Source organism: Diceros bicornis, chromosome 3, assembly GCF_020826845.1.
Source record: "Diceros bicornis minor isolate mBicDic1 chromosome 3, mDicBic1.mat.cur, whole genome shotgun sequence".
In the NCBI taxonomy this organism is placed as follows: Eukaryota; Metazoa; Chordata; class Mammalia; order Perissodactyla; family Rhinocerotidae; genus Diceros; species Diceros bicornis.
Genome location: NC_080742.1, coordinates 53,706,820 through 53,731,101, shown reverse-complemented (window position 1 = coordinate 53,731,101; position 24,282 = coordinate 53,706,820). Strand labels below are relative to the sequence as shown.

The window sequence follows — 24,282 nt, the reverse complement described above, 5'->3', positions numbered from 1 at the left end:
ATGAATTAATATATTATGGTAAATTCAGAGTGTCATACTATTCAGCCAAATGATGATATGTACTGATATGAAGAGATTTCCACAACATGTTGTTGAGTGAATACAGCAAATATAGAGTATTATATATAGCCTGATCCTTTTTTAAAAAAAAATTATTTATGTATATAGCATACATAACATCTACAAGATATGTGTATATGTATATGAGGAGGCATAGAGAAAAATCTGGAAGACTAAACATCTCCATGATGATCTCTAGGGAATAGGATTGGTGGGGTAAGAGGGGTCTTTTTATACCCTCTTTGAAAGAAAAATTAGTTAAGAATAAGTACTTTCTTTGTAATATACAGTTTTAAGGAAGATTTTTAAAACTTTTGACAGAAGTAAATGCACTATTTCTCTTGTTTCATGCACTCTTGAATTATAGCTTCAAAATAATAAATACTTTAAAAGTCCTGAATTTTGTAAAATTGTAAATGAATTAAAGCAGTTGTTTCTTACTTCATTGATTCTAAGTTTTGCAATGTGATTTTGTTCAAGATGTCATTTACTTTTATTCTTTCCTAAGTGGGGGTAGAGAGTGGGAGAAGGCCTGCATTTTCACAATTGAGAGCTAAATATATCACCCTGGAAATTATCACATAATAACTTTATGCCATTATTATTGACATAATTATTACATGTCGTGGCATTATGATGTCATGTTATATTACAAAAGTCTACATTCTGTCATATAACTAACTCTTGGGTTTTTAGCATTGAACGTGTAAACCTTTATTTTCCAGCATATGACTTCTGCATTTTATTCCAGATAAGGGTGGTATCAGTTCACAGATTGGTTGGCTCATCAAAGTAGAAGGATGTGTGTGTGCGGTTTTCTTTAAAAATGAGTTTCTTCAAGCGTTGTTGAGCTCATTCACCTCCTTCAGGAAAGTAAATTTGAGGAGCAAGGTCAGCTGAGGTTGGAGGTGTGTATGCAGATCTCTTATTCTTTAAGCATTCCAGGAATGCAGTGTCCTGTGCTTCAAAGTTGCATAATAAAGATATTTGGCACTGAGGTGTTTGACTTGACTTTGTAGTGTGGCCTCTCAGGGTCAGGCTATTTTTCTGAGAGCCTAGAGATCCCATCATTGTGCCAGGTCACAGGAAGGGACATGAAAAGCAAGGAGAGGATAGGGTGGAGACTAGAGGGCCCGGGGTGTCCGAGAAACTCTCCACTGCCCTCACAGATTCTCAGCCCTGCCTGCACATTAGAACCACCAGGCAGCTTTTGAAAAAGACTGATGCCTGCCTAACCCCAGACCAATTGAATTGGAATCTCTGGGATTTGGACCTAGGCAGTATTTTTTTTTTTAAAGCTCTCCAAGTTATTTTAATGGGTGGCCAAGGTTGAGAACCACTGGCTCACGTGGCTTCTAGAAGCTCATGTGCACATTAGGAAGGAAGTGGTGGGGGGGATGTCCACTGGAATGGGTGAACTCACAGTATCTCATATTCCCGGGGAGGCTGGAAGCATTTCTATCCAGATTGCATTGTTTCTCCATCGCTAATATGCTCCCACTGCTGAGTGAATACTAGTGGAAGGTGGTCCTGGTGAGTGGTATTGAACAGCAAGTTAGAGGATCTGAGGGGAGATAAAAATCACTCATTCAAACAAAACACACACAGTTGGGGCCAGGCAGGTTAGGGCAGAGCTGGTTATATTTATTCAGCACAGTAGAGTTTACAAAATCATTTCATGATACATTTTCTCTTCAGGGCCTTCAAGGAAGCCTGTGAGGTGGGCATTATCACCATTTGATGGATGAGGAAACCGAGGGCTGGAAGAATCTGAGGACGGGATCACATAGCTATTGTGTGGCCACATAGAACCAGCACTTGTATGGTTGCCAATTCCAGGGCTTGTTCTGCTTCCCCACAGCAGCTTTAAAAGGCTGTCTTTGATTTTAATTTTTCCTGCTTCAACTTACAAGTCCCTAGTTCTCTTGAATTCTTTATGGATATTTGCAACACTCGAGGCAAGAGGACTTACTAGTGAAAAAGTGACCAGGGAAGATGTCGGCCAAAGGAGCAAGGCAGAACACCAAACAACCCACTTCTCCTATTCCCTCTTTTATAGATGGTTTACGTCAAAACCATCTATAGATTCCTAGTGTTTATCTTTTATAGTAATAGCTAACATTTGTAGAACATGTACTATATGCCACTCACTGAACTTTATGAAAATTAATTTGTTTAGTCCTCCCAACAGCCACATGGCATAGGTACTGTTATTGATCCCCATTTTACAAGTGGGGAAACTGAGGTCCAGAGAGTGTAGGCAACGTGCCTCAAGTCACACAGCTAGTGGATACTAAAGCCCAGATTTGAATGGTTTGGGGCAAGAGCTCACAGACTTATCATTATACTGTGCTGGCTCTTGGAGCTACAGCCTTGCTGATCTGAGTTCCCAGTCTGACGCTGGGCTCCTACCTTTTCCCCCTGTTTCCTTAATTATAATAATCATTTACACTTACTGTGCTTTTATCACCACGCATTAGGCGTTGTTCCAAGAGGTTTACAAATGTTATCTCATTTAATTCCTGGATGCTGGAGAGTGGGCCCCAGAGGTAGCCCCTCATAGGGAGGCACTTCTCCAGCTCACGGCGGTTCTACCACAGCCTCTCCTTCAGCAAGGCCCCCTTGGCCCCTTTCCAAAGCTGCTGAAGGACTATGTCAGACTTGTGGCGACTGGAGAAGAGAAATCCCTCTACCCCCTCTGTCTTCATGGTTAGAACCCTGTATGATCAGCTCTTCTTCCAGGTTCCAGGTTGTGGCATCCCAGATCACCTCCTCTTGAGTTAGTCTTGCCCTCCGTGCACAGCCTTCTCACATCAGCCAGGTAGATGGAGTCAATCCACTCAGACCTTCTAATGAAACACTGATTTGTCTCTGTATGACTGGGCTGAGTAAGAAGTTGCAGGATTTCATTCTGGGCTGAAGCAATAGGATCCTTGCTTGCCAAGCCTGGCTGACTGAACACCAAATGAGCCATGACATCAAATGAGGGCTCACTGTCACATCCTGCTTTGAGCTTGTGGAGGCCAAGTGGACCTTCTTTCACGTTGCTCTGGAGGTCACTTCAGGGCCAGGCAACCTCCGCGCTCTCTTTTCTCACACTCACTTCTTTTCTGTCTTGAGGATTTTCCCTGCCATCTCCTTCCATCTACGGCATTGCTCCCTGGATCTTCTCAAGGCTGGATCCTTCCCGGCCTTCAGGGCTCAGTTCATGTCATTGAGTCCTTCTCTGATCACTGTGTCTAAAGGAAGCGCCCTTCTTTCTCAGCCCTCACTCTCTCTTTCAACATCATGCTATTTTCCTCTTTAATCATCATATTTATGTATTTAATTACTTATTGTCTGCTTTTCCCGTGAAAATGTAAGCTCACAGAGGACAAGGAGAGTTTGCTTTTTCACCCGCTGCTCTGCGGGGTACCTCCTCCTAGCATGTGCCTGACTCATAGGAGGAGCTCAGTAAATACTTGTTGAGTGAAAGAAGTAAAGAACCCTCTGGCATTGAGGGTGATGCTCTTGACTCCACTGCCAGGAGCTAATTTTCATCACCCCAGCCCTGCCAGTGACCTTTTCTTATTTACATCTCCCACATCTCCTAAATAAATCTGAACCTTGTTTAGGGTTTTGTTGCTGTTGTTGCATGGGCTGCATGACTCTGGGCCCCTCTGCTTCTCAGTTTCCCTCATGTTGAATGAAGTTGCTCTTGTCCTTGTGAACACCTTCTTAGTGAAGAAAATCAGAAAGGCAGTTTAGGTTCTCAGTGAAGGGGGTCAGCTGTCACCAAGGAGGATGGATTCTTTGTTGTGCTTCTTTGGGAATATCTTGGTCAAATGGAAGAGTCCTTCAGAAGTTTAAACAGCTAAAACAATATAACCATGCCCTAGGCAGTATGCTGGGTGTCTAGACACCAGCATTTGAGGCAAATACTAATTCAAAACAACAAGAGATGACCAGTAGTGGAGAGGGGTCATTGGGGTGTGGGAGGGCTTTGTGAGATTTAGTCAAGGCCGTGCAAGACAGATGATTCGGACAAGTTTGCTTGGGTGTATTCTGCAGCTTTCGTGCTCTGTGTGGTCACTGATCTCTCTGTCCCCTCTAGGTAGAGCCATCAAATGCTCCAGTAGTTCTCTGGCTACAGGGGGGGCCCGGAGGTTCATCCATGTTTGGACTCTTTGTGGAACACGGACCTTATGTTGTCACAAGTAACCTGACCCGTGAGTATTGCTTGGGCTCTATTTTCTTATGGGGAATTCTTTATCTGAACCTTTTATCTGCTTCAGAAATAATTTAGAGTGTACACTGAACCGCTAGGGATAGCTTAGCAGTTCCAGATTATAAAAGCGTAGCTTTCTGGCAATGTCTGTCCAAGAAGGAGGAGGCACCAGGGTGAGTGTCCTGGCTGAGCTGCTTTCTCCCTTGAAATTTGGGTGAAAGGTTCTAAGCCATTTTCTCTCGGTCTGCTGCTGACCCAAGCAATCTGGGCTTACGGAAACAGTTGGTATTTATTACTATTTGGGCGAGCTCTTATGCGTGGGATTAATGGGTGGAATTATATCCCTAATTATTCATACAAACTGAACACTGTATGGTTCAGTCCCGTAAATGATCAGATATCTTGGAAGCAAGATACCGTGGGCGGGGGCTGGGGTGAAGGAAGGAATGGAGACAGAGCCACATCTGGCTGTAACCCAGGCTTACCTCCATCTCATTTTTCTTTGATGGGGGGAGATTGTTTACTTTCCCTGGGTCAGAATTTGGAGGTGAACCAGTTTGTGACTTAATCTAAAAGCGTGTATGCCAATTCTGTTGAAATTTTTGTTCTCTTCAGCGTTGGGTGGGAGAAAGAGGATTCAGAAGGGTGGGATGTTAAGGGTGATTCATTGGATTGGACAGATGGGTTTATTGTATGGGTGGTTGATGAGTGTTTCCACATGAACCAGTTGCACAGGGTTTTGTTTCCAAACTTCATTTTAGGTGTAGAAACCCTCTAGGTCCAGGAAAAGTAAGGGAGAGGAGAGGAGAAGAAAAAGGTACTGGTTAGCAATGTCAGAGGGGCACTAAGAGTTCATTGACATGGTGAGGACAGGTGGGCACACTGGGCTCCTGACCAGAGCTAGGCCTTAGGTGGAATGTCTTATTAACAACCTAGTCTCAAACCTCTTCTCTTTTTACTAGTGCGTCTCAGAGACTTTCCTTGGACCACTACATTTTCCATGCTGTACGTTGATAATCCAGTGAGTACCCGATGGCCCGTGAAATGTCAATGTTGGCCTCTCTTGTCTTTTTTCTTTTTAAGTACATTTAAGAAATAGAAAAAAAAGGAAATAGAGATTTCACTTTTTTCTTTTTAAAATAGAATTTAATCTATTAAAAAAACACTTGAGATTTAGTTTTTCTAACATGTATCGTTATATCCAAGTTTGGGAATTAATTGCTGCTTCCACTCCTTCTCTCATTTCTAATCTTATGAAATGTCCTGTTCACTGAATTATACCAGTTATACCATCCAGGATAAGGGGTTAGTATCTTTCCACCGATGATTTGGGTTTCTCCATATTGTGAGTTATTATGTAGTATTGGAACTCCTAATCTTTCAAATAGAGTTCTAGATATAAAAAGTCACAGTTGGTCTTCACTTATCACAGGGAGCAGAATACTTCATCTCAGAACAAAAAGTGGAATTCTCCTTGGGAAGTTCTTCTGAAACTGAGTCCAATAAACTGCAAAATGGGAGAGTAACTTTAGGGTCAGCTTCTGCAGATTGGGAGTATCTTTGCCCCCTAAATAACTTCTCTAACTTCTCTCACTTCCCAGATGGTTCAAAGAGAAGACAGGTAATAAATAGGGAGGAAAAAAGTCCAACATTCTTGCCCCCCCCACCGTGTTTTGTCAGCCATCCTCTTTCCTAGTCTGTAATTGTATATATAAATAAAAGTTGAATTAAATGTCCTGTTCCCTTGGGTGAAAAACAGAAACAACAACAAAATGTTTATACCTGGTAGAGGACGCATTCCTTATACAAATCACTGATGCAAAATGAGTAGTAGCTGCTTCTTTTGAAGCTCAGTTGTGTCTGAACTTCTAGGTACAAGGACATATTAGTTTAAAACTAATCTTTATTTTAAAACCTCTTATCTACTGAAGGTGAAAGGGCTTATGTAGCCATATTTCTCACCAATAAAGAAATGAAAAAACACACACACCACTATCTTTTATCTCCAGCCTAGAGAGTTCCTTCTTGGCAGAACAGGACAATGCACCCTCCAGGTTTCAGAGAGGAGACAACTTTGGGTCTTTTGATACTGTAGCAGGGGCCAGGAAAGGTGAACTCTTCTCCTTAAATCAACATCTGGCAGGGTCCCCACTGCAGAATCAGGACAGCTCAGCCACTGACCCTCGGGCAGAGCTTTGTGCTGATAATTTATTTAGGCTTGGAGGAGGTGAGGGGGAAATAGGTGAAATGCAGCATCCTCCCATGAGGATGGCAAAATGCACATGGGATGATGGCAAAAATCCCAGGTCAGAGGCTTGGCTTTTGGAATACAGTCCATTTCCTTCCAGTGTGGCATTTCTCTGCAGGGCTCCGAGGCACGTGTTTCTCTGTGTTTACACCTGCTTATTTATTTCACCTTCAGGTGGGCACAGGCTTCAGTTTTACTGATGATCCCCAGGGATATGCAGTCAATGAGGATGACGTGGCACGAGATTTATACAGGTAAAAGGCCCTGGCTCCCTCTTGGCCTTCTTCATACCAAATATTTTTCTATCTCAATAGGAAAATTCTTCCAGTAGTAGAAGTACTATTGATTGGTCCTCATAGTCTAATTCCTAAAGACATTTTAAGACTACTTCTACATGAGGAGTACACACACACCCCCTCACACACACACACAGTCTATTTTCCACTTTGTTACACTGTTACTGATGATTGTGCAAGTGGCCAGCAGAGAAAGTAACAAGGAGAGCTGAAATCTTGACATAATTGTAATTTTGTAAAAATATCCTTTAAGAAACAATAGAAACAGAAGGAAATTATTGAACCCAAGATTATTTTCAAACCTTTCAACCAGATGCCTGAGAGGTTTCTGCTTGCTTTCCAACATTATATTTAACTTTGCATCTGCCGGGAAGCAACATCTTCTCAGATGTTTGTTTGTTTTCTTTCCCAGAATTCCTCCTTTTGTGGCCTTCTGATGCAATTTTTCACTCTCTTGCTCCTTCCTGACTTTTCCAGGCTGAAGGCTCAGCTTGTTAGCTAGTCTCTTTCCTTTTCCCTTCATCTTACAAAGTTATTCTTTTACTAAAAGAAAAAAAGAAATTGAAGGAAAATGTAAAGTTTAAGCCTGATGAAATGGTACATGTACATATAATTTCTTCCTTTCTTTTTCTTCCGCACATTTGTTACAGCTATTTTTAGTACATTTTTTTTTTAAAGTAAGTGATCTTTCTTATTTGGTCACATTTTTCCAGTCTGTAAATTATTGCTTGAGACTAAGTCCTGAATTGTTTCAGGTCACTAGGGTACCACTTTGTGCATTATAATAATTTACTAAAAGAACCCTAGTGGCCAGACAGAGTTAATTAGCTCCTCTACCCTCTACTTCCACCAACACTCATTCTCTTAATTACTTGGTGAGCAAACCCAACCAATCCCCAGAGTGAAAGGGAATCTAATAGGAGTCAGAGTTTTTTGATCTCTGACAAAAGCTTTCCGTTTTATTCTTCTTTCTCTCCACGGCAGATGGCTGCGAGAGAGAGGAAAGACGAACTTCCGGCCTTTCTCTCTTCCCTGCTGATCCAGAAAACAATATGGCTGTTGTCTTTTGCACTTTCATTTACCACATGTCCTATTATTTTAACACTTCCGTTCAGTTTCCAGGGAGGATGTCTAGGACCCCACCCTTCTGCTTCCAAGTGCAGTGGGTCCTACGAGCACATTAGCCAGGTCCTCACAGGGGTCCCCCTGCCCTCCCCCTGACTTGCACCCCTCCTCTTTGCCTCCACAGACAGAATGGAGATGGCTATCCTTAGAAGTTTTCTCCAGTGCCATGTCTTTCTCATTTAGCACTGACCATGTGCTCTCATCTTACAGATGGGAAGCCTACTCTCCCTACCCTCCCATCCACCTCCTACTCCAACCCTCTTTTGGCTTAAATCCAAACAAGCTCAGTTGTTTAACTGGCAAACACCCTGAGGGCGGAGGTTCTGTCTTAAAGAAATGCATCCATCCCCTCTAAGCCAGAGCATTGCAACGGTGCCATTCCTTTCCTGTCTGTCCTTCCCCTCCCCCAAAGATGGTCACAGCTTCTAGTTGACCCTCCAGTGTGGATATTTACTGCTGACATGTGGTACATCTCCTCTTGCATGACATGTAAAGAGAACCTATTTCAAAGCATCCATTGTTTATAGCTGTTTTAGTTCTTTTTGCTTCAGGCTCTTAGAACTGGAAAATAGCTAATCAAGGGCAGTGCAGAAAACTGATTTCAGCTGTTTCCTTTATAGTTTACTCCGTTTGTTTCCCCTTGTGACTACATGCTTCTCTCCAGCTCTCCAGATGGGGGTGTTGGGAATAGGAAGGTCTCTTTGAAACCTGGAAACGGGCTACTACAGGTTTAAAGAGTAGATCTTGCTTCTCCCTTTGAAAACCATCTTTCTTTTTTTCTAGAAATCCCATTCCTTTTGACTATTAATAGTGCCTGGCTGTAGGGGGAAGACTCCTAAATTTGATTTGACAGTCACAGTTAGGCTGCTTTTCTCTGTGTTTGGAAATAAAACTTTTTCACTAACAAGGTGTTTAAATTTTTTTTTTTTTTTCCTATTTGGAATGTGCTGTTGAACCACAATGCCCTTCTGGTTTAGGGAAAAAAAATAATTTACTAAAGAATAATAAATTTATTAACTTCGATTTAGAGTATACTAGCTGGTGCCACTCTCCTTCTACCACTATTTATCGATTGCCTACCATGTGCCGGACACCAATTCTGGTGCAGTTGATACGTAGTAAACAAGCACCACCCGCCCCCCCTCCTCCTGCTTATAGTCTATGAAGTGCCTGAAGTTATTTTCTCAGCAGCCAAATGGAAATGCTACTGTCATTCTATAACATATGTTGGTTTGCATGGGAAACAGTATCGCTAAACCAAGCTTTCTAACAATGTATTTCATCAATTAAATGAGAACATTGCATGATCCATGCAGGGCAGAGATCATGGCTCGACCACACTGGATGTGGAATGAGTGCAGCCACAAAACAAAACTACGGAGATTCTCATTGCTGCGTTTCTTCAGTCAAACTGTCAGTGACTAAAGCTGCACCTTCTTTGGCTTTTGTTGTTGTGGAGCTTTTGCTTAGATTATTTGAACCTCGATTCTCCTTAACGTCTTGTATTTTTTGTGCTTCTGATTCCATTAGAACTGACCAAAATCCAGTGCTTTCTTCTGCTCTATATAGTACGTTATCATTTCCATCCACCTTCTCTGCCCCGAACCCACTAACTTCCTTTTTAAAAAAATTATCTGAGGAATAATTTTCTCCTAGGCATTCTCCCTTGCAATCTCTGTTTCTTCCTGTTTTCTTTTAATTTACTTTTTTGCTACCAGGTAGCCTTTAACTAAAATTCCACTTATTAGACAAGGCCTTGGCACAGTGTTAGCTCGGTTGCCAAATGGAATTACCTGAAAGTAGCATGCTTCCTGTGCCATATAGTTCTTGTACCTGAATAAATGCATGGAGTGCACACACATGCACACATACACACACTCACGTATATGTATTATGTATTATATATTCTAGCAGTTCTTCTAAAATTTGAAAGTTCACGTGGGCATGATTATAGATTATATATATATATATATATATATATATATTTTTTTTTTTTGGTGAGGAAGATTGGCCCTGAGCTAACACCTGTTGCCAATCTTTCTCTTTTTGCTTGAGGAAGAGTGGCCTTGAGCTAACATCTCTTGCCAGTCTTCCTCTGTTTTGTATGTGGGATGCCACCACGGCATGGCTTGATGAGTGGTGTGTAGGTCTGCCCCTGGGACCAAACCCGCGAACCCTGGGCCGCTGAAGCGAAGTGCACGAACGTAACAACTATGCCAGCTGGCCAGCCTCTAGATTATATTTTTAAGCAAACCCTCACCATGGAATAAGAATAGTACTTGACTAAAACACAGTTAAATGAGCAAATGGCATATGTAAATCTAACTTAGTAAATTTACCTTTTTCATTCTTCACTTCCATTTAAGAAAGACCTACCAAAGGCTTGCTATTATTAGCTGAATTTTTGTTTTGATCTTACTGTGAAATTAAGACTCTATGACTTCCTCAAATGGGACCTTGCCTTGGAAACTTCAGCAAAAGAATCCTGGCATTTTCAAGCTAGAAGCAACCTGGGAGATGATCTCCTTCAACTAAGATTGCCAGATACAATAGAGAATGCCCAGTTAAATTTCAGTTTCAGATCAACAATGAATAATTTTTTAATCTAAGTATGTCCCATGCAATATTTTGGACATACTTATACTAAAACATTATTCATTGTTGATCTGAAATTCAAATTTAATTGGACATCTTATATTTTTATTTGCTAAATCTGGCAACCCCAACAATTCTCCAACAAATTCTCCGAGGAAATAAGCTTTAGGCTAAAGCATAAGGCTTGATTGAGATTTACTGCATTGAATTGTCTATTGCCATTCCAACTAGCAGAAAGAGAGAAAGAGAAGTAGTTTTTAGCCTGGAGTTTGGAGAAGGAAGGGTGGAGAATAAACTCCTATTTTTATCTCCACTCTAAAGCCAGCATATTTCCAGCACAAACATGGAAACTATATAATGCAGCTTCCCAAATTTAGTTGCTACAAAGATTTTGGTTACTATAGATAATAAATAGAGAAGTACACCAAAACTCTACAAGAGTGTTTAATGGTGGATTTTTATGGAGGCTTTGAAAATTAAGTATAGTCAGTATCATGGTGATTGCAATGACCCACTTTTGCCTCTCTCTAACCCTTGAACTTTCTCCTCCTCTTGGTTTTGCAAGACGTCTTGCCTTTCATCTTCCTGAATGGGATGGTTCTTGGTTTTTAGTCCCTCAGCAGGAGGCTGGAACAAAAACCCTGCCTGACTTCTCAGGCATTGCAATCTGGGTCAAAACACTCGTAGAGCTTCTGAGTTTCACAAGTTTTTGTGTCCTTTTAGAAAGATTTTGGTCAAAGAGAGAATCATTCGATGACCCACTCTTTTCTTGCTTTTTATGGAATCATTTCTTGAGTCTCTTTAAATATATATTTCAGTATAACTCACTGAAGTGGCTGTTGGCATTCTGTAGTAAACGTGATTTTTTTTGAGCCTAGAGGCCAGTATACATTTATTTCCATGTCTCTGGCCATTTGGTGGTTTTTCCTTTAGACTATAGTCATTTTACAACTTTTCTGTTCGTCGGTTATTAAAATGCTGAAATTCTGGGATCACCATTAGAAATGTTCAGGGTTGCCCACAGGGAGAGGTTGGTAAGCAGCTAAGGTTCCTGTTACCTCACCACAAACCCTGGTTAATGGGGTCATAAGGTTTGCAGAACTACCTCCAAGAATTGCCAAATAACAGGTGAAAGCGTTATGTCACTTTGCTCAAGGGTAACCAGAGATTTGGAAACCTGCCCAGAGTGTTGATGTCCACTTGCTCAACTTCTTAGTATCACAAAATAAGCCCACAAGTATTTTCTAACCATCCACAGAGTATGAAGTGTTATGCACCTGAGACTTTGAAAAAATGCCTGCAGGAGCTTACAGCATAATGGTATCCTATTTCAAATGTGAGACCTATTGTCAAAGGGTTAGATTGGGCAGCATAGCATGAAGCTATTCTGATTCTGTGTGATTTTTATTGTTGTTCTTCTTTTTGCAGTGCACTAATTCAGTTTTTCCAGTTGTTTCCTGAGTATAAAGAGAATGACTTTTATGCCACTGGGGAGGTGAGTTGAAGTCATGTTTTCTTGTGTGCTTCCAACATCATCAGGACTGAAATGTATTATGACACTTGTGGTTTATTCATTCAATATGTACGCAGACACGGACACACACACATTAATGTTAATTCAGCCCATATTCAAAATTCTCCAGTTATCCCCAAAATGTCCTCCATAACATTTTTTAAAAAAATTCAGGGCTCAATAAAGGTTCATCTATCACAGTGGGTTGTCATGTCTCAGCCCAATGCCTTTTTTCTTGTTGTTGTCGTTCATGCTGATGATTTTGAAGAGTCTAGGCCAGGTACCCTTTTGAATATCCCATTTTCTGACTTTGTCTGATTCTTTTCTCAATGCTTAGATTCAGTGAAAACATTTTGGCAAGAATACGACATAGATGATGTTGTATACTTTCTATTGTGTCACGTCAGGAGGCAAATAATATCTGTCCCATTATTGGTGATGCTAATCTCGGTCACTTGGTCAAGGTGATATCTGCCAAATCTCACCGTTTGAAAGGTACCTTTTTCCTTTTGAATTTAGTAAATAATCTGAGACCAAGTGAACATATATTTCCCCCAAATCTGTCCCCCAGTAGTTTTAGCATCCATTGATGATTCCTGTCTTAATCAGTTATTTCACTGGGGTTTTTCAAGTGGTGATTTTTCTGATCTGTCTTCTTAGGGATAGCATCTGGTATTCTTCTGTAGAGAAGATCCTTCACTCCCCTTCTTTATTATTTATTTTAAGAAATATCACTGTGGACTCATGGATTGTTATTTCTGTTTGATGTGTTAACGTTTATTGCTATCATTATTGTGTTTGATGCTCATGTTGTTCCATATTTGGTCAATGGGAGCCCCTTCAGGCTGACTCCTGTGTCCTTTTGACAGATCCTCATTGGTCTTTGAGCATTTCCTTGCTTTTTGGCACAAATATATGTTCTAGGATTATCTTGTATTTTCCCGGCCCTAGCCCTGGATTCAGTCATTTCTTCAAGGAACTGTGGTACCTTTTAATGGGGAATGATATTTAAAAACCAAGACCTGAGCACTCAGTGTGCTCATTGCTACTGGGATGGCATTTCTTTTAGGCTTTATCTGTGAGCAGAGCGAGGAAACAGAATGACTTCATAGTGATACCTATAATTCTAATTCAGCATCACAGGGTTCTTTTTTCCTTTCCCCATTCTGAGTTTTATATCCATTCTCCCACAGTGAGGAATGGAGTTCTCAACAGCATCAACTGGGAACATGAGCATCTTTGCTCAATCGTACAATATATGCAAAATGGTTTCAGAATTGCTACATCAAGCACCACTACCAACCAGAAACCTCCAAGTTACTTTCAATATTTTTTGCTATAATTATTTGTATCCTTAGACTATATTTCACTACAGGTTTAAAATCGAAGTACTATGTTTAAAATTTGTAAGTAATTCTATTTTTTTACCAGAGTGATTATGTTACAATTTAATATACAGGTTCACTTGCATATGTTGGTTTCAATTTTAGAGTTTGCTTTTTTTCATCCTTTTAAATTTAAGGTTATTTAAAAAATATATAGCAGCCAATATTTTGAGAACACAAAAATTCTTAGGTGCTAGGAATACAACTGTGAACAAAACAGAAAAATTCCCTGCTTTTATCCATTCTGGAGGTGAACACGGTGATAAATAAGGAAATAAATGTGTGCTATACAGTCAAGCGGTGATAAATGTTGTGAAAAAGATAAAGCAGATAGAAGGTTAGAGAGTGATGGAGGTGCTATTTTGGATAAGATGGTCAGAGAAAAGCTCTCTGCTACGGAGGTAACTCAGAGCAGAGCCCTGAGTGATGTAGTGGAGCGGTGGCAGCAGTATCTAGGAAAAGAGCTTTCCTGGAAGGAGGAACAGCAAATACAAAGACTGAAGTGAGGACAGGCTTGGCACGCTCAAGGAAAAGCACAGAGCCACTGTAGACTGAGCTGAGATGGGAGAGGCAGGCAGATCTTGTAGGGCCCTGCTGCCCAGAGCAGAGAGATCGGACTTCATTCTAAGCGTAATGGGAAAGCATTGAAGGGTGGAGTGTTCACTGAAAGAGTATTTAGAATCAAATTCAGTTCAATACACATACATTGAGTATCTGCTATGTCTGAGGCATTGGACAAGTATTGGAAATTCAATGATTAATAAGACATTGACTCTACCCTGAATGTGAAGGTCTAACCATAATTACAATACAGAATGAAAAGTACAGTTAGAGAATTAGTTATAATGACAAATAGCACAAGGAGAGTGCAAATAGCTATTTCTCAATATGGGATCCTCAGGAAAGGCCAAACTGTGGAGACAACAATTAAACTAGATTTTGAAGGATGAACAGGGGTGAATTTAGTCAAGACTCTTGCTTGCAAGTGACAGACACCCTACTGAAAGCAGCTTAAGTAAAACAGGGGATTGATTGATTGGCATCAGGCGTGGCTGGATCTGGGTGCTCAAACATTATCATCAGGATTTTGTCTCTCATTCTCTTTTGATCTATTCACTTGGCTTTACATTTCACTGGTTTCATTCTCAAGTAAGTTCTTTTCACCTGTGCCCTTGTCCCTCCACCCCACTCCAAAGCTCTAGGTATAGCCTACCAGCTCAACTTCTTTTTCCCAATAATTCCACCCTTATTCTTGAATCTCATATGATCCATTTGGATCCCATACCCATTCTAGAACTAGTAACTGGGGTTCGAGGGGTGGAATATACAGATTGTCCAGAATGGTACCTGAAGTCCACCTCACTGCCCTGGGAGGGGAGAGATCTTAGTGGGGCCCTCACCCTCTGAACCACAAGGCCTGAAAGTGAGAGATGAGTGGTCTCCAGAGGAAGATCTGAGTGATGATGACAGAGGAAGGGCTGGAAGGATGCTGAGCAAGCACAAACCACCGATGTCACTCTAAGGGAGTCAAAGTGAAAAACAGTCTCAGTTTTTCCAAGAAAATGGCAAGTTAATGGAACTAGGAATTTCCTTCTCTTGCACCCACTTTGTTCTTTTTCTAAGCTGTTTGGAAAGGACATTCTGACTACTTAACATATCACACTTAGGTCTTTTTTTAAGCCGGTTATTCAGTCAGAGTTATTTAAGACCTCTACCAATAGTTCCCTGCTATTCCTTGTGTTTTAACCCATTTCAGAGACAGGTTGGGGAAAGGGGCAGGAAGTGATACGCTTGTCATTTTGATAGCAACTCTGGAAAACGCCCAGTCTCCACCTCCAACAGAAGAGTGATCTGCTGAGTGTATAATTCCTTCTCTTGCAAATAATGTGGCAATGTTATTAACCATGATGCTGAACTTTCAGCAAAGCTGCCAAATTCCGGATGAAAAATTTACTTGTCTATTTCATATCTGCCTGGTGGTTTCGTGAACGTAATTTCCGAATGTGTGTAAGAAAGCACAATTTTCTTTTCACATTCTTTGCTGCCAGGATGAATACTTTTAAGGAAACCTGTGCCTTCCAAGTGATGAAGGAAGTTGAGAACGAGGGCAGGCAGGGCCTGGGCACTTGCCAAGCAGCATCATCTTCATACACTACACAGGATACATTAAATCTGGGGGTGCATCTCTTTCTAGAAGGAAGAGCACTAAATAATGAAACCTTGGTGGTTTTTTATTATTAGAATGTTATTTTCTCCAGTCTAGTTTATTCCATCTGGTTGTCTTCTGTTTTAAGGGCAGAAGGCAGAAAAGAGAAGCAGAAGGAGTTCTGGATTAATAATCAGGAGACCTGAGATTCATTGCTGGCTTTGCTTCTCTCTAGATGATTCCAAACAAGTTCTTTAACCTCTCCGGGCCTCTGCTTTTCATCTTACAATCAAAGGAGTTGGTTTTTAAATTAGATCACTTCCAGAGATATTTTGCTTTGCTAGACAGTCAGCTGTAGTTACCTAGATGTACTCTTAAAGCATCTGTATACAATTGCAGTTTAGCATAGTACCAACCCATCCTCCCTCTCTCCACCACCAAAAAGAAAAATTGTAATAGACTTTTTAAGAAAGGGAAGTCTTTTCTATTCTGAACTCTTAATTTTCTCACATTCTTAGGGAGGCTGAACAAATGATGCTGCTCAGTTTGTAGACTCGCCCTTGAAAAATAACTGCATAAACTCAAAAATGATGTTCTACTTTTCAATGCAAATGTACTGGACCTAAATATCCTACACATTTGTGTGCTGTGAATGAAGGTAGCCTGATGCTTGAAGGGTCTGGAGCAGCTGTTCAGCACCCTGACTTGGGTGTAAGGGGGTCTGGAAATAATAACTACCTACTGCAGAGGGTTGTTTTGAGCATTTAATTAGCTAATCCTCCTCAGATATTTAGCAGAGTGACTGACTGTGGTGAGTACCCAACATATGATGACTATTATTACCATGCATGTTGAAAAGCTGGATTAATATATTATGGCTCCAAAGCATGTGGCCTAATGCATGTAGACAAGGGCTAAGAGGTTTAAAAAGCTCACTTGTTTTGGCGATGTGACATTGTCTCCCCTGTTGTTTTGAAATCATCTTTCAAAGAAGTAGTTTGCTTCATCTGAAAGATGACGGTGGTGCTTAGAAATTGGTATTAGAAGTTTGGGATAGTAGCAAAATGTGTCGGGACCGACCCCAGGCTCCTTGCCGTGACCGTGTGGACCACAGCAAGGCCACAGCCAGGCGCGGTGTGGGCCTGCAGTCCGTGTGACGGGGAAGGAACCGTTTTGTCTCCTTCCCTTCTTCTCTCCATTTCTGCCCAGAACACCAACTGGAATTAATTTTCTCTAAAGAGAGACAAATGTGTCTGTAAATCACCCTCCTCGAGGCATGAAAAAAATGTACTTCAGAAAGAGAAACAAGCTGTGTTTAATTCACATAATTAACTTTCTTTATAAGTGTTATCCTCCTGAGCCGGTAACTATTAGTGAGATTGCTCTTATACTTGAGGTATAGACACGCTTTAGAATCTTCTCGAGTGTACATGGGCCGAGCTAGAAGTTCAAGTAAAACAGCCCTCACTGGAAGGCAGGGAGGTGCCTAGAGGAAGGGGCACTGCCCATTGTTCTCTGAGCATGTGGCTTTCTGTTCACTCCTGGGAAAGATTCAGTGCTTGTGGGTGGTTGTGGCAATGGGTAGGAGCTCTTCCAAAATGGCAGGGAATGTGGTTAAAACTGGGCATCTCTTGATCGGCAGAAAGAGGCCTACTCTCCCTAGAAGCAGTTTTGCAACCACGGTTAATTTGAGGGGTGAATAAAGGCAAAACTTTGGAGTTATTTAAAAATGAGTGAGCTTTATAGGATATTTGATCTTCATCTGCATGAGCAAAGTGCTGCTGGGACCACGGAGTCTGACAACCTTTATTGAAATCATCATGGTCCACTGGGTTCGGGTAGCAGGTGCCCAGTAGTCGAGAGTCATGTTTGTTTAATTTGTTTCATACTATATGAAGCACAGCATTTAATGAATGTTATAGAGTGGCTTCATGCAAGGCTGTTGCTAGATGAAATAAAAATATTGATGATATTCCTCTCCAGGTTCTTTTCATTTTCCTCTCGTGGCCCTTCTCTCCCTGCACTGCATCCCAGGCCCTGAGGACTCTCTTTTCTTCTCCCTATTTTCAAAGGCCGTCCAATGCCCTACCTCCCACCTTCAGCCTTCCTTTCCTTGGCTGTGTTGTGCTCAGGTCCTATTTCTCCATGCTTCCTCCATCCCCATCATGAGTGTTCTGTTTCTGTCCCCCACTCTAACTTATCAGCTCACTGTCCGTTAGACAGGATCTGATCAATTAAACTTACTCTCGAAATACTTGTATTTGAATAGAGGACAGAGCCTAAGCCATAGAAAGATACTTGTAAAGGGGAATTTCAAGCACTGACATACAAGTAGAGGGGCGACATCTAATGTGGGGTGGGAGAACTGTTCTAGCAGTAGGCCTCTACTCATGTTGTGTACGCCTACGCGTTTATCCTCTTAGCCCAGGCTTGTGATCACTGAACTTGGTAGCTAGGAGGGGACCCTCAAGAGTATCTAGTTCACTTGTTATGTTTGTAGATTTTTTGAGAGTGGATCATATGACAGGCATGATGCTGAGCACTGTTTCATGCTTTACCTTGTTTAATCCTCAGAGCTACCTTATGAAGCTGGCACTGTTATCATCATCCCCATTTTACAGGTGAGATAACTGAGGCTTAGAGAGGTTAAGGAAGCCCTACCGAGGTCACCCAGCCAGGAATGGAACCTAAGCAGCGGGATGCCAGAGCCCAAAGACTGTAGTCAAGGGACTGGCTGAGGATTGTAACCTATTTGGAGCCTGGCTGCTCCCTTGAAACTGCACTGTCTCCAAGACCTGCCTTTTTCCACAGAACAGATCAACGGCTGTAGAAAGGAGTCCAACACCCCTTCCGTACCTTCTGCAGAATCTCTGAGGGTTATCAACCTTATACAAACAGAAAAGAAGTTCCCTAGCTTCTTGGATGTCTCTATCTTTCTGGCCAAGACTTAGTTTTAATCATAAAGACTGGGCTTTGATCATAAAGTTTTATAGAGTTAATGGAAGTTTCAAGTGATATAAAGGCTCAAAGTCCTTGGAATGCAATTATTTCTCAAAGCTTAGAACTGGCTGAATTTTATTAGATAACATTCAAGCTGCTTTAACTCTTGAGCTCACGACAAATGCCTGTTTTCAGTTATGTTCATCTGACTTGCCAGTATTTTCTTTTAGAAGTGAAAACGGATTTGTGACTATTTCGTAAGTTTAATATTAGAAAAATCAAGGTTTAAGCTGCAATCTGAAGAATTGAATGGGGGCATGTGGAAATTTTGCAAATTGGGCCTCAGGCTTTTGAATAGCATTTCTAAGTCGAATCGACACATAATTACTGATTCTTTAGTTGCATGAAAAAGAATATGACTAAATCAGAAGTCATTATAAGCTTTGTCTAAAATGAACTACCATGCTGGACCAAGTGGCATGGTGACGCAAATAGTACCTGATTAGATAAGATGTCTAGTTTAGGGACAGGAAATGCTGAGTTAAATCTATTATGCAATTTTGACTGTCTGAATTCTATCTGTCGTGAGCACGTGAAGGACTTAGTTTGTTGACTGTGGCCCAGTATGTTCATACTCTTTATTTAAAAGTCAAATTAACTGTAGTCACTTTAAACAAAAGGGTTTATTTGTCTGGTTGAGTCACGTGGCTTCAAGCTGGGTTTCTCCAAAAGTGACACTGAGGTCAGAATTTGTGGGGGGGGAGGGGGAGCTGCATCTTTTTCACCTATGCTTGTCACTGATGGAATTTTTTTTTTTAAAGAACCATGTTCTCAATATGAAACAAGAATATGTCATTTGGAAGCAGAACATACTTTGCATAAATTTATGTGACTAAAAGTTGGATACAGATCAAAATGTTTTTCTCATATGTCTATTCCTGTAGATTCTGCTTTTTTTAAAAAGCTCATTTTCAAGAGAAATAGATGTTTAGATAAAGCCATATTCTTGTTGGAAGCCATTTTTTTTCAATTGCATCAGTGTGGTCTTGAAATTAGATGACGCATGGTCTGGAAATGTCTAGGAAGTTATAGAGATTACCACAACAATGAGGTTCAAGCTTTCCTCATTCATTAATTTTCTGAACTGGCCGTTTTAAGGCCACACCTCTTCTCTCCTCAGAGAAAATAATGGTGCCATGTGAAGTAAGATTCTACCTGGAGGCTAGATGAAGTCAGGGTAACCCAGCTTAATCCTGTCCTCTTGGCTGCTGCATCCTGTCATACTCCATTAAACTTAGGCTTTTCACCAGTTTTTATGGTTTTCAGTATACTCTCTTCAAGGCAAATCTCCTTATTCCCTCTGATCACCCCCGTAAATGGAGGTGGCTCCACCATAGTCTGCGCTTGGGGACAGCTAGAGGACACGGCACAGTTATGATTCCCTCCAGGAGGGCAGCCCACCTTGGGTCCTTCTGGGGACATGGAGGAGTTCTCACAGCCCCAAAATGAGTTCTTCAAAGAGATATGCGTTCCAGCTTGAGTGGCCGGGGGAGTAGGGGCAGAGCAGGGAAAGGGGCATTGAATGACCCTGACCATCCTCAACATACTATTGCTAAGGTTGACAACTCCCCGTTTTCCACTTGCCAGGCAAAGGTTAGGAACCAGGGCCTGTGGATAGTGGCACTTTCTGTCCAGGTTGAGGTGTGTCTCGTTTCAAAGGCCATTGCTCATTATCACTATCAGGTTATTATCACTATCACATGGTATCATTATCAGGTTCTGCATGTTTTACCATAAAATGTACACCTAGAAGCAAGGCAGAGAATGAATATAACTGCATCTTTCTTTCTTTCTTTCTTTTTTGTGAGGAAGATTAGCCCTGAGCTAACACCTGTTGCCAATCCTCCTCTTTTTGCTGAGGAAGATACGCCCTGGGCTAACATCCATGCCCATCTTCCTCTACTTTATTTGGGATGCCGCCACAGCATGGCTTGACCAGTGGTGCATCGGTCTGCGCCCGGGATCCGAACCTGCAAACCCCGGGCTGCTGAGGTGGAGCCTGCGAACTTAATTGCTACGCCACGAGGCTGGCCCCTCTTTTTTTGTTTTTTAACTAGACTTTAGTAAGAAATGTAGACGACTGAGAGTAGCTTACACAACAGTAACTGCTAACATATGTGAAATTTCTAAGAGGACATTGTTTCCATTATAGTATTATTCTCTGACATGATTTCTTTTCTTCTAGAAGAGCTGATTGAAGCTTGATTTTAGGTATAAAATCTTTTTTCCTCCCTTAAAAGTAGCTGAGTAGCAGGGGTACAGTAAGTCTGCTATGAATGTTGTTGAAACATGTAAGAAGGGAGAAATTCAGACAGAATACACAATTACAAGTTTCTTTAAGTCCAATTTCATTGTGCTTTTACACATCTGGATAATTAACCAAGCATTACATTCTCTCTGGGCTATTTTTACAAGTACAATATGCTCCTAACGTGATTTCCATTAGGCTGTTCCAAATATCATTTAAGAACCCAGAAAGATTGCAGACCAAGATTCAAAACCACTATTCAGCTGGGATGTCAAGACCCGTTTCTCTCACGGGGGGAATAAAAGATTGAGAGCTGAATTCTGAGATCCTTGTGAAGTAAGAGGAAAACTGGCGGTTTATTGCTTCTTTAAACTCCAGCACATACAGCATATACAAACACACCCTAATATCTCTGATCCTTCTCGTCAGAGGTGAGCCCAAAATAATGGTCACCATGAGAAAAATGAGCCGTACAAGGACAGTGTCATACAAATTGCAGCTCGGAGCTTCTTTAAATATTAGAGAGGAATAATGAGAGCAGACTAAAATCCTGATGTGTTGATTGCTACCCTAGTTTGAATTACTGTGTTGGGTTAAATATGTTTATCTGGCTGAGTTCCTCGTCTGAAGGTCACTGCTGAATTCTAAAATAATATGTGTTCACATAGTTTCTGGCCGCGCTTTTCCTCTTTCCTTTTATAATCACTTTGATGCTGTTCCGAGCTTTTATGAGGCCAGGGTCTGCTCCGATGGTAGAAGGTTAGTGTTAATTCACAGACTTCAGGAACTTCACTGGCCAGCTGCTGCCCACATTGGTGAACACCAGCGAGAGATCAGAGAAACCACAGGGCTGATAGTTGTGGTTGTTGGTGCTTTCGTCTTCGTTACGGGCAGAACTCAGAACAAAAGAAGCGCGAGTTCGCAAAATTATAGGATCACAATTCTAAGTCCTGAGGGGCCATATAGTCCATTTCTGATCCATCAGACAAACCACACCTAAATTCTGCCCCCCACTGAAATATGGGGGTCTATTCTATTTAAAACACATCCAGAAAAGGGAAAACTGGGTAAAACAAAACATACTTGACTTATTGTCTGGTTGTCTTTTAAAGTGCTTGTGGCAGTCACGGAATTGTTTAGTTGAGAAATAAATGATTCAGGAAGAATTAACTAGTCTGATCTGGAAAAAAAAAAAAGAAACATATTTCAAGGAGAGCGAAAATAATTGAAATTTCATTATAATGTTTCAGTGCCTGTTTTCCATAAAATAATCCTATAATTGTCTACTGTGTGACGGGCTGAGTCACTCAGCCAAGGGAATGATTAATGAAAACGGCAATGAAGGATTTGTCACACTGACACAGGGCAAGGAAGTGTGTGATAGTCATTAGAAAGGAAAAAATGGGGTACACAGCGTCATTGTTAGGTTAGCAGATGTGGACTAGACATTGGGGAATCTGTTTGGACGTGGTTGTAGAACTACCCATCTCACTGTCTTGTTTTCTGTAAATGGTCAGCTTAGCAAGTAGTCAGCTTAGTAGTGGATAAACCCAAGGTTGGGGGACCAGAGACCCATAGTCTATTCCAGGACTATTGACTGAAATGTAGTTTGACATGAGAAATGGGAGGTGTGGAGGCAGCCAAACCTGGATAGAATTCCAGCTAGGCACGTGATTGAAATGCACAGACTCTTGTTTGTATCATTTTAAAATATAGGAAGATAATCTTAACCTTAAATAAACTCAAACGAAAGTAGGCGAAATAGCCTGTGCATAGTAGGTGGTCAGAAATTGAGTGGGTGTTCCTTTTTAAATTTCTGCCTGAATATATTCCAGATACACATGATGGTCGCAAGGGAGAAGGTGCCATAAAAATGTGGCTGTTTTAGCCGAAATTTGTTATCATTACTTACATAGCAATTTAAAGTACATACCCTTCCATCTCAGAAAGAGACAAGAGAGGTCTTTTATTGCCAGGTCTTATAATAAGACAACTTGAGTGATAACAACTTGAGGAGAGATACTTTTTAGCATTTGTACTAATTTCCAATAGAGAAAAAATGTTTAGAAGTAATGTCAGATAAGTCATTCATTTATCAAATATGTTTTTATGTGCCTGTTATGTGCTGGGCAATGTGCACATTGTGGGAATGATAATCCATGAAATGGTAAACTTTGCCTTATCACATTTGAGTCAAGTTTTCCAAAAGTTCCACAATTTCCAAAAGAAATTGTGAACTTTACAAGTACAAGCTTTGTGCTTTATTCATCTTGGTGTCTTCTCAAGTATCTACCATAATGCCTTTGACAGAAGAGTTGTCCAATAAACCATCATTGAATGAAGACTATACAACACATCTTTACCAGTGAAATGGTTACTCAAGGAAATTTGCTTTTTTGAGTCGTCTTACAGAAATTTTTTTTGATAAATGTTCATTTATTGTCCCTAACAAGAGAATATAGCACAAATATACAACAAACCAAATTTCACACACATAAACACATCTTTATATTACCACAAAGAAGCTAAAATGTGCTCATGAGTATGAATAGATAAATTGCTATGATTCAATACTTTGCCAAAATAATTATTATTGTACGAGAAGGCTGCATCAGTGAGGAGATCTCGTCTAAGTTCTGTAAATTACATTCTTTTATCATGACTTGGAAGGAGTTTAGGTTTTGGAGTACGTTAGACCAGATTTAATTCCTCCTCTACCGCTTAACCTCTCTGAGCCTCAGTGTCCTCATACTGAAATGGAAATAATGATGTCTCCAGCACATGGTTATGGTATGGAGTAAATGAGAGCTCTTGGGGAGTCCCAGTCTTTGAATTACAGACCCCTGGAGAGCCTTGGAAATATTGTGAAGGGTCTGCAGACTCATATGTACCCACATAATGCCTCTATTTTGAACATGTATGCATTGCTGGTTTTCAAATGCATGTAGGTTGATTCAAGATTCATTCATTCAGCAGCTGTTTATTGAGCATTAACAAATAAACAGCATCAGGCACAGAGGATGCTCTAATAAACACAAGAGACAGATATCCCTGTGTTCATGGATTTTCTGTTATAGTGCGTGTAGGAGAATAACAACACACAAGATAAATGAGTAAAAGTTTGTGGGAGAGTGATAAGGATTAAGATGAAAAGGGAGAGAAGAGAAATATAAAAACGTCAAAAAAGAGGTGTTAAAATTTTAGATAGGGTGGCCAGGGAAGGCCTCACTTAAGGAAATGAGGGAGTTAACCATATGGATATCTGGGGGAAGAGCCATTCCAGGTGGCGGGAACAGCTCATGCAAAGGTCCTGGTGGAAGGAACAGTATGGATCACAATAATGATTGTGGTCCGAGAGGGACTGGAGAGGAATGAGCAGGAGGGTAGTAGGGGATAATGTTAGTGGGGTGACCAGATCACGTCAACCCTTATGCCTCAGAAAAAGGAGTTTGCTTCCAC

General features: G+C 40.9%; 1 protein-coding gene across 2 annotated transcripts in view; it reads left to right on the top strand.

Moving 5' to 3' along the window:
• CPVL (carboxypeptidase vitellogenic like) overlaps window positions 1-24,282 on the top strand; it is a 130,693-nt gene that overhangs the window by 38,341 nt on the left and 68,070 nt on the right. For both annotated transcript variants that reach the window (XM_058527596.1, XM_058527601.1), the window contains exons 4-7: window positions 4,154-4,268; window positions 5,230-5,288; window positions 6,690-6,769; window positions 11,960-12,026. In XM_058527596.1, coding sequence (XP_058383579.1) covers window positions 4,154-4,268; window positions 5,230-5,288; window positions 6,690-6,769; window positions 11,960-12,026 — 321 coding nt within the window. The remainder of the gene's footprint in view (window positions 1-4,153; window positions 4,269-5,229; window positions 5,289-6,689; window positions 6,770-11,959; window positions 12,027-24,282) is intronic.